This window comes from Mastomys coucha, unplaced genomic scaffold, assembly GCF_008632895.1.
Source record: "Mastomys coucha isolate ucsf_1 unplaced genomic scaffold, UCSF_Mcou_1 pScaffold1, whole genome shotgun sequence".
NCBI lineage: Eukaryota > Metazoa > Chordata > Mammalia > Rodentia > Muridae > Mastomys > Mastomys coucha.
The window spans coordinates 68,968,058-68,979,302 of NW_022196891.1; the positions used below are offsets into that span (position 1 = coordinate 68,968,058).

The window sequence follows — 11,245 nt, forward strand, 5'->3', positions numbered from 1 at the left end:
AAAAAAGGAGATGTTCTACAAAGCTCCATAGAAAAATTCAAGGGAGTGTAGCAGAGCTGAGAAGGGCTGAGAAGTGAAAGGCCAAGGAACATGGGCCAGTTCAGAGTGCTGGGCCTCAGGAACTTATGGATCCTGCCATTAACAATATGTGATTCTCAACGCTTGGGTTTTGCATCCAATCAGAAACTCATAAATAAAGTCACTTATTTACAGTTTGCTTAAGTTGCATAATGTCTGTTTCTATGTGGTCTGTCTAAATAGTTAATAAACCCACTAACTTTGCTTCATTCTGGTTCACCACAGAATTCTTTTCTGTGGGATCATCGAGGATCCAGCTTGACCCAAATGGATGTCCCCAAAAGGACAAGAGAGTCCATAGGCCACTGGTGGCTATATTGTAGTATGTCTCCCTGTTACACAGATAGAGATAAGAACAAAGAAATCTATGAGGCCATGAGTAAGTGGGAACCTTACATCTTTTTTTTTTTTTTCTCTTTCAAAATGGGTTGATTTAGTACTACATTCTCCTTGGTCCAGAATTAAATAAAAATGGTTTCAGAAACAACTCAGGGTTCAAGGTCAATTTTCCTCAGGATAAGACCAGTTAGCCTGTTTTGTGGTTAAATTTATGTGTTCTAGCCTTTGTCTCATGGCTTTCTACAATTTGTAAGATGGCCACAGTATGTGTTTGGGCTAGAGGATAACCAAACAGCCACCAGTGACCTTAAGAGTTCACTTTCCTCCTTGGAGATTTCTGTTCAAGTAAAGCTGGATCCTTTGACTACCCCATAGAAAAGAATTCATGGTGAACCAGAATGAAGCAAACAGTAAATTTATTAAGTACTTAGAAAGTCATAGAAAAAGGCATCACATCATCTGGGCAAACTAAACAAATCCACATTTACTTATGAGCTTCTGATTCACAATGGAGACAGAGATGGCAGGTTTATAGATTTAAGCATTCTGTAATGACAATGTGAAGAGCTTCGGGTTTCTCTGTGTATAGGTTGAGGCTTCAGGAGTCTCTCTGAATCTGAACTCCAGAATTCTTGAGGGACAGAGTAGCTCACTGGTGCTTCAAGTGGGTTATTGGAAGACAGGCCCTGAGTATCTCTGAAAGTCAGGGAACACAGTTAGAAGCTGGTCTCCCCAGCACCACTTGGCTCACTTTGTTCCTAGTGACATATAATGGCCTCTAGCTCCCCCTCCTGGATCTTCCTTAGTATCACCACAAAAAGCAGCCTCTTGAAGACAAAACTGCTCCCTGGCTCCATCTGTAGGAGTCTCCTGTCCATAGCCATCTTAAATGGCAAGTATGGCCCCTCCCTCAGTAGTTTGTTAGCCTAAACTTTTGTGTTATAAATACTGCACAAATGTATACACCCACACTGTCTCATAATAAACTTTTTTTTATCAGATCCTGTGCCCAAGCCTTCCATAGAAATCAAGAAGACTGAAGATTTGGCTGGCTCCTGTCACCTGAAGCTATCATGTGAGGTAGAGGACCAGGAGGGCCAGCGTGTTGACTATACTTGGTATGAGAACTCGGGACCTCTTCCCCCAATGGATCCAGGAAATGTGCTCGAACTCGTCATCACACCACAGAACAAGTCTACATTTTACACTTGCCAAGTCAGCAATCCTGCAAGCGGCAGGAACGACACAGTGTACTTCATTCCACCTTGTACACTGGGTAAGAACCCAGGGAGCTGAGGTGGGCTACAGGATGACTGGTTACTTTTGAAGGAAGAAAGGTGTGAGGTTTCCCACTCCTCCTTCTGACAGAGAACGGAGTGGAGAGTCTCAAAGGTGTCATTGACATTTGAGAGGCTTGGCTTCTGTCTGACTCTACAGCCACCTACCAACCAGCTCACCTTATCTTTCCTAAGAGTTGAGCTCCCCCCCCCCCAACCGAATAATTATAGGACAGTCTGAGATATCAGGACCATAGGGAAAGTAGAAAAATGGGAGAGGAGTCCAGGCAAGAAAGTAAGGGGAAGTGGATGAGAGAGAGGCCGGTGAATAGGGGAGAGAGTCTCATCCACAAGTAGAGACTGTGTTGGTATTATGCTCCTTGGTAAAGGTAGGAAGGGAAACTTTAGGCTTCATGTTTCAGATTTCTCTGTGTTGCCTGGCAGCATCTATTCACATAGTGTTACTCCCCTTTAATTCAGACCTACACAGGTCCCACTGAAGTCCTAGATTTTAGAGTCAGTCACATCTGGGACCACTCTTCATATAGTCATTGTAGTAGTTATTTTTATTGTACCATGGTATAGTGGTAAGAATGTGCCTGTCACTATAATCTGTGTTTTAATCCCAGGTGTGTGGACATGGGGCTGCTTTGGACTGCCCACAGCAGCGGACTACGATTTGCCTCATGCCCTAGCAGAGGCGTGGTTTTGCCAGCTATGGATAGTTTCTGCAACTGTGTAATGTTTAGAATTCTGGGAACTTTTTAGAAGGGCCTTTTGATATAAATGCTAGGTCCTGGAGAGTCGAGGTTGGTGGTTGGTGGTAGTTTAGGAAGGTTGTTTTCAGTTTGTTAGTAGTTGTGATCAAAGAAGAAACAAAGGGAAAAAAATTAGATTATTAGATTCAGGGGTCCCTTTCTCCCTCTCCCTCTCCCCTCCTCTATCCTTCTCTCTCTTCTATCTAATGTTAGGGGGTAAATTTTGCAGAAGGTGGATAAAGGGTGGTGAAAAGAAGAACCCATAAAATAACTAAAACCAGCTACACCATACTAAAACAGCGTAAGCTAGGATGGGTAAAATACAGTTCATCCCGACAGGCAAGGCATGGCAATGGAAGTTGCAGATGGCTTTTTACACCATATCCACAGTCAGGAAGCAGAGAGATGAATGTTGGTGTTCAGAGGGCTTCCTTCTTTTTGCCTTTCATTAAGTTGGAGGCCTCAGCTTATGGAATGGTGTTGCCCACATTTAGGATAGTCCTTCCCTCCTCATTGAAAAAGCTCTGGAAACATCCTTAACAGATGCTCTCAGACGTGTGTCTCCTAGGTGATTCCATGGCCCACCAAACTGGCAACTGAGTTTAACTATCATAGCCCGAGATTAACTGTCATATCAGTGGCTAACTACCATGCTTAGTTTCTACAAGCTATGCTTTCTTAAATGTAAGACAAAATAATTGTTCTTATGATGCTATAAGGAATAAACGAATGATACATGTAATCCATATAACGCGGATCCTGGCAAATTAATCACAAATGGTAAATAGTAATGGTAAATTACTAGTGTCTAGTTTTGGTTCCTCTGACTCTGGAAACAACTGGCCTTTGGGAATCCCTTAAAGAATTTGCTTATAACCTCTAGAACTCTAGATACCCCATCCTCCCTATTTAAAAGTGCTATCCTTTAGCCCCGATGTACACATTTGTCCAGGATAGCTCATACCTATACTAGCAGTGTTTTTCTGTGACCCATGTTACCTTCGGATAACTCTCCTGGCAGGCATAAAGATATTCTATTGAGACAAATGTACTCTCCACTTGGGAACAGCTAATTTCAATATTAGCTGTTGAAAGTGTAATATGTTGATTCATCTAATCCCAGTACTGGGGAGACTGAGGCAGGAGGATAAAATACTTTGGAGCCAGTGTTGTCTTCTTAGTGAGACCCTGTCTCAAAGTCAACAACTAAAATGGGAGTAACTTCTACTAGTCCTTCCAAAAGTAACTAAAGTCAAAGGCTTATGGAGAAATTATTCTTATGTACAATTACCAGACACTCACTGCGACTCTTATTTATATATTTGAGATATTTGTTTCAGATGGAAGCATATTTTACCTCAGGACTGAGGTCTCAGGGAGCTAAACAGAAGAGGAGGCAGAAAGATTGTAAGAGCCAGTGGGGATGGACGACACCAAGGAAACAATGCCTTCCAGACACAACAGGATTGATGTACCTATGAACTTTAGAGACCATATGTCTTAGTTTGAGTTTTACTGCTGTGAAGAGACACCATGACCAAGGCAACTCTTATAAAGGACAATATTTAACTAAGGCTGGCTTACAGGTGCAAGGATTCAGTCCATTTACATCAAGGAGGGAGCATGGCAGCATCCAGGCAAGCATGGTGCAGAAGGAGCTAAGAGTTCTACATCTTGTTCTGAAGGCAAACGGGAGAAGACTGGCTCACAGACAGCCAGGACAAGGGTCTTAAAGTCCACACCCATAATGACACACCTACTCCAACAAGGCCACATCTCCTAGTAGTGCCATTTCTTGGGCCAAACCACCACACCATGGCAGCATATATAGGGCCAGCACAGGTCCAAGCCTGATAGGGTCCTAGCACTGACAGGGGCAAGTGGACACGACCCTCCATCCCTAACCCAGAAGCTATTTCCAAGTGTCAACCACTTGCAATGGAAAATTTACTTTTTTCCAGTGAAGCCTTACTGTGTATACAAACCATACTAAAGGGCAGTCCCATGCCTGGCGGTCGGTAGCCAACACAAAATGAACTCAGTGGTATTCTGCAAGTTTGTGTGTGTGTGTGTGTGTGTGTGTGTGTGTGTGTGTGTGTGTGAGAGAGAGAGAGAGAGAGAGAGAGAGAGAGAGAGAGAGAGAGAGAGAGAGAGAGAGAGAGAGAGAGAGAGAGAGAGAGAGAGAGAGAGAGAGAGAATGACTTCTTTGGGCATTTAAAAAGAACATTTCTGGTCTTTTGTTAATATATTAAGGTTTCTGATTTTATATATCTGTAATGTGTATGTGTTTCTCTTTATTTTTCTTTGTCTTATTGGTTTTTTTTTTTGTTTGTTTTGTTCTGGTTTGTCTGTTTGCTTATTTTCTAAAGAGATTGAGAATGAAGATGTGGGGTTGACAGGGGGTGGGGGCTGGTAGAGGTGAGGAAGATCTGGGAGAAGATAAAAGAGAAAAACCATGATCAGAATATGTTATTCGAAACCACAAGGACAACAAAAAAGTCTAAGGTATAGAAACAAAGCATAGGGAAATGTAATGCTTGAGATACTGTGACCTTCATTTTGGATATCAGACCATTAAAACAGTGGACACTTCTGTGGTGGTTTGAATAGGGATGGCCCCCCAGAGACTCATGTATTTGAACACTTGGTTGTTAGGGATCTTGAGAGGGATTAGGAGGGACAGCCTTGTTGGAGGAAGTGTGTCACTGGAGGTGGGGGTGGGGATGGGGGTAGGGTGCTGGGATTTCAAATGCTCAAGCCAGAACCAGTCTCTTTCTCTTCCTGCTGCCTGCCAGTCTATATATACACTCCTTCTGCAGCACCATTCTGCTGCCATGGTTCCTGCTATGCGGGCAATGGACTAAACCTCTGAAACTGTAAGCAAGCCCCCAAACAAATGCTTTCCTTTATAAGAGTTGCCATGAACATGATGTCTCTTCACAGTGATAGGACACGAAGACAGACCCCAAGAAATTAGAATTTCTCCAGGAGTCTGATATTGGCAGAGAAAAGGCTATAAAGGCTGGCCCGGCTTGTCTCCAGGGAAGAGATGTCAGTTATCACAACTTGCCAGAACAACTTGCAGGAGAGATTAAAACCATACCATGGCATGTGGGACTACAGTTTGATTAAGGCTGCTTAATTATGTGTACCTCTTGCCTTCTGTGTAAATCTAAACTATATATTAGGACCCGAATGTGGATTAGGGTGGGGATGTTCCTGGACATCACTTTCCTCTTCCCAATGTAGTTTTCTTTAGCAAGCCCCCCCAAAGCTCTCACTATTACTTGATCTCTTTAATTGGCTTATTAAAGATGAGTGGCTGAGCCAGGTTCTTCGAGCCACTGAGGCCCAGATTCTGACCATGGCAATGTCCACGATATCTTATCTCCAGACAACCTGGGTCCTGGGAACATTGCTCTTTGTGTTGTTCAGGGCTTACTCTTCTGGGGAAGACTCTTTGTCTCTGTTTCTGCACATGGGCTGTGGACCTTTCTTTTCTTGTTCCTTTCTCAGCTGACTGGTCACAACTTTTATCCTTCCCTAACTTGCTCTCTCACTATACATCCAACGTGATAGACATTGGATTCTGAGATCACAACTAGGCTGGCCAATTTCCTGTCAATACAATATTCCAAGACCAGGAAAAACGGTAATACTGTCCCCTTAAAAGTGGGAGTGGCAGTAGAGAAAATAAAAGCATCCCTCCAAGGAAAGCTAAACCAATCTTGACATTCTCTTGCCACTTAAAATTTCCTAGAAAGCATACCAATTTTCCTGCTCATGTTTATCACTTCCTATGACCTTGGATCTCTCCTCTCCTTTTCCTCCCTTTACTGTTATCCGTTTTCCTTTCTTTCCAGTCAGGTCTCCCCCATTTCCTCCCAGTACAAATGGTTAGTGTGGTAGAGAAACAAGGAGAAGTGGTCCCTCTGTCCCTAAAGTCAGACATTATTAAGGTCATCCATCTATCTACACCTGACATGGTCTTATCTTGTTGTTCTCCAGCGTATGGGATTGGTTCTTTCCTGGTCCTATGAATAAGTTGAGATAAGTATCCATCACTGGAGTCAGCCAAGAAAATGACATTTAAAGAATTTCCAAACTCTTAGCATCTGAAGAGGTTGAGCTTTTGCAAGGAGGATTTCCCTAGGCAACTGGGATTAGGTTCAGGGAGGAACCCTTTTCTCATGTTTTAAGAGTGCATCCCCATGCTGGGTCCTTCTCCTTCTCAACACAGTGATCAAAGTCTAAGTGTTTGGGATTTTCTTCTTTCAGCCAGATCTTGTGGAGTACATTGGATTGCAACTTGGCTCGTGGCCATCACAACACTCATCATTCACTGCATCCTGCTAATCTCCTCTCACTGAAGAAGGAAACTTCAAAGCACGGAGTCTTGCCTTCATACCCAGCAGTATTCCTAACCAGCGAAGCACCTCTGGCTCTATGGGACAAAGGAGAATGTGTTAATGAACATCTGTGAGGGCTTACATGCATGCTCTATGGAACAAGCACAGGACCTTGTACCGTGCTCTACCACTGATCTGTGTGCCCAGCCCTTTACAAAGATTTTAAATTAACCTTTTACAAACTGTGGATAACATCTAATTTTATATACTCTAGTTATTTCCCAACATACATTAAAGATAAATGCATTCTTTTTACCAAAATATATGACTATATTATGGTAATGTTGTTTTTATATCTCTTTTTTAAAATAAATTCTTCTCACACACTATGATGGTTTATATATGCTTGGCCCAGGGAGTGGCACTATTGGGGGGTGTGTGGCCTTGTTGGAGTACATGAGTCACTGTGGTTGTGGGTTTAAGACCTTCATCCTAGCTGTCTGGAAGACAGTATTCTGCTAGCAGGCTTCAGATGAAGATGTAGAACTTTCAACTCCTCCTGTACCATGCCTGCCTAGGTGTTCCCATGCTCCCACCTTGATGATAATGGACTGAGCCTCTGAACTTGTAAGCCAGCCCTAGTTAAATACTGACCTTTGTAAGACTTGCTTTGGTTATGGTATCTGTTCACAGCAGTAAAACCCTAAGTAAGACACATACAATATGTCTTAATTACGGTTTCCCCTTCCTCTACTCCTCCCAGTTTGTCACCACTTCCCCTCCCATCCAGATCATCTTTTTCTCTGTCTTTCATTAGAAAAAATAAACAGGCTTTTAAGAGGTAACAACAAAACATGACAAAAATAAAATATAGTAAGGTGAAACAAAACCCATCATACCAAAGTTGGACAAGGCAAACCAACAGAAGAAAGAGAGCCCCAAGACAAGATACAAGAGTTGGAGACCCACTCATTCACACATTCAGGGGTCCCATTAATATGGTAAATTAAAACTATAACATATATGCAGAGGACCTGGTACAGACCTACGTAAACCCTGTGCTTGCTGCTTCAGTTTCTGTAAATTTATATGACTTTTTGCTCAGTTGATTAAGAGAGACTTGTTCTCCTATATTGTACATCCCCTTTGGCTCTTATACTCTTTCCACCCCACTTTCACAGGGTGCCATGAGCCCCAAAGGGAGGGATTTGATGGAGACATCCCACTTAAGATCTGTATGTTCCAAGCTCTCTCCCCTCACCTTCTGTGTGTGTGTGTGTGTGTGTGTAATCTGTGGCTGTGGGTCTTTGTAACTGCTACAAGAGGAAGCTTCTCTGATGGCTGAATAAGGTATCGATCCATAAATGTAGCAGAATAACATTAGGAGTTTATTTTGTTGAGATCAGAAGTATTTGATTCAATACTTCCAGATCCAGGCTATTTAGGATCTTGTTCCTTGGTCACCAAGCGAGTGTTGGGTAGGGGTTCCATCGCATGGAGTGGGTCTTAAGTCAAATCAGACATGGCTTTGTCACCCCCACAAGCTTTGTGTCACCATTCCCCTAGCATATTTTGCAGGTGGGACAGATTGTTGATCAAAGATTTTGAGGCTGAGTTGCTTTTTGTGTTTCTCTTTTGGTAGCCTATAGACTACCTTCCTGCACCAATCCTCTGGAACTCTGGCTATTACGAACAGAGCAGCAACAAACATAGTTGAGCAGGTGTCCTTGTGGTAGGAAGTAGTGAATATGCCCAAGATTGGTATAGCTGGATCTTGAGGTGGATCGATTTCATCTTCATGAGGAATCACCATATTGATTTCCAGAGTGGCTGTACAAATTTGCACTCATAGCAGCAATGGAGGAGTATCCCCCTTATCCCATACTCTCACCAGTGTGAGCTTACTTGTATTAGCCATTACTGACCTTAGCCATTTTGACGAGTATAATGAAATCTCAAAGTACTTTTGATTGTATTTGCCTGATGGCTAAGGAGGTTGAACATTTCTTTAAGTGTGTCTTAGCCATCTGAGTTTCCTATCCTGGAAATTCTCCATTTTTAGTTCCAATTTGTATCCCCTTTTTTAGTGTAACTTACCTTGTGTGTGCCTGGCCCTTTAAAGGATCCCCAGTTACTAGTCAACTGACCCTTTAAGAATTCTTAGCTGTTAGAACTGCTTGACTGTCAGGAGCCATAATAGGACAAGCTAATAACTAGCAGGTGATCATCCTGAAATGCCTGCTTCAGTTTATTATATAATCTGTGACAGGTGAGTGCGTTGCTGCGGGGACCCGTTGTTCCGCGGGGTGATAAGAGTTCTGGCCTGGTGGGCAAAGAATTCAGCGAGTGACAAACAGAAACGACACAAGGGAGTGTGGAGTCTGAGTGTATTTGCACAAAGTGAAAATCAGGCTTATATAGTATACAGAAACAGGGAGAACGTCAGGGATCATTTAGGCAGGTAGTGGTCACATCAAAGTCAGTAAGATCAAACAGCCAGGTATAAATGATTCCCTCGGAAGAGCAATAGTGCTCTTCCCTGCTGGGCTATCTTGGCAGCCCTAAGCAAATTCTCTTGGTCTGAAGCAGGTAAGCACCAGGAGGTCCCACTCTAACAGCTCCTGGGAATGGTTTGGCTTCTAACGCAAACATTAGTTCAGGAAACTTTCCAACTACTCTCTAGTTTTTAAAGCAATTCTGCATTGTCTGCCACTGTTCTAACTATGTTTATAGATAGCAGGAGTGTTTGACTCCTATCTCTAACTCTGGAGACACCCTGTCTGATAAGGCAGCTTCCTGTGGGAATCAATGGGCAATAATGCCTGACCTTTATTGCTAATTCTGGGAACTTCCTGTCTGCTAAGGCAGCTTCCCTTGTAAAAATTCCAAGCTAATAACAGCTAGGAAATCAATTAGGATCAGTGAAACACTGTGGAAGCCAGGAAACAATATTAAATCTCAGTTTTAGTTATAACAAAATATTTCTTAGGGTACCTTTATGCCTGAATAAAGAAAGCATGCAGATTTCTCCACAGACTTTAGCAGAGACCAATCTGGAACACATCTGAGTTAGAATGCCAAGATGCCAAGAAATGAACTCCAGGAGGCTAGCTAGCTCCCTTTGAAGCTGCACACCATGAACAAGCTTTCAGGCCTGAGACTCGGAATCCACCGGAGTGACGAGTGGGCGTGGCAGGTGAGCCTTTATTAAGCAAATCTGCAAGGGACTAATTTTAGGAAAGATTCCTATTAGTATGCTTTTTCTGTTATTATTATAATACATATATAATAATTACTAAGTAATTTGGAGCAGATCTCTGCAGATCCATGAAGTTGTACTGTCTTATAGTGATGCTACATAGATAAATAGATGACAAGACTATATGATGATCCTATCAGAATTCCTAAAATTATATCTGTGATTATTAAGATCTTTTATAATGAGACTGCTATTAGGTCCTTTTCTGATAGTCGAAACTGCAATGAGAACTCTGCCAGTCTCCCAAGTGTCACCAGTTAATTGCTCTTAGATGGTAACCAGACTTTCTCCTACTCAGAGCACATTCAAGAGGTTGTAAAACAATTAACCAAAGGTCATAAAAAGGGGACTAATAGGTGCTAGGACAGTAGATAAAATATTGACTGGGTTTATCTAAACAAAACTTTCCTTAACATGTAGTTATGGTCTTAAACTTTTGGTGAACCTGTTGGGGCTGAGACAGGTGATGGATGTTTAGCTAGATAATTACTCCTAATGGATATGCATGTAAACATTTTTGCTGTTGTAAACTTCTATTTCAGTTTATGATTTGATTTTCTATGTGAACTTTTGATGAACTTTTTAACACGTGATCATGTATTCTGAAAGATGCTTAAGGGCTAAGGACAAAGAGAAGAGTCAGAACTGGGGGACTGAGGTGAGGGGAACAGAGGTGAGAAGAACTGATCTGAGCTGAGAAGTCTTTAGACAGAACACTTTTTAGATTAGAAGGAGAATGTAGAGTGGAATAACTTAGAAACTATAGGTAACATAAAATACTAAGAGAGCAATGTGCAGAATGCAGAGGGAAAGAGAATAAAAGAAGATGCTGCAGAGAGCAAAAGGAGCAGGCAGGCTTCTCCTTACCATGGGGCAGAACAGGTCCCATGGTAAGGACAAGGCAGGCTTAATCTTATTAAAAGAAACAAAGCTTTTTTCTTACAAACATGAGCTTAATTCATTTAGCATTTAAAGGGTAGAAGCCTTTACTTTCTCTATGTAATAAAGATTGGAGCTCCATTTTTCATCCAGAATGAGTGAGTTCTTTCTGCACTAGTGCTTGGTCTTTTGCTGCATATGCATATGTAAGTATGGATGTGTGTGTGTAAGTATGTGATTGTGAGAATGTATGCAAGCTGGGCCCAACTGGGTTTGAGTGGATATATATATATATATATATATATA

General features: G+C 42.1%; 1 protein-coding gene across 1 annotated transcript in view; it reads left to right on the top strand.

Annotated features, from left to right (window-relative positions):
- The window catches only part of Cd48 (CD48 molecule), a 20,072-nt gene extending 12,882 nt beyond the window's left edge, over positions 1-7,190 (top strand). The window contains exons 3-4 of the mRNA XM_031389658.1: positions 1,418-1,693; positions 6,731-7,190. Of these exons, the coding sequence (XP_031245518.1) occupies positions 1,418-1,693; positions 6,731-6,822 (368 nt within the window). The 3' untranslated portion in view covers positions 6,823-7,190. The remainder of the gene's footprint in view (positions 1-1,417; positions 1,694-6,730) is intronic.
- Positions 7,191-11,245: the final 4,055 nt, after the last annotated feature.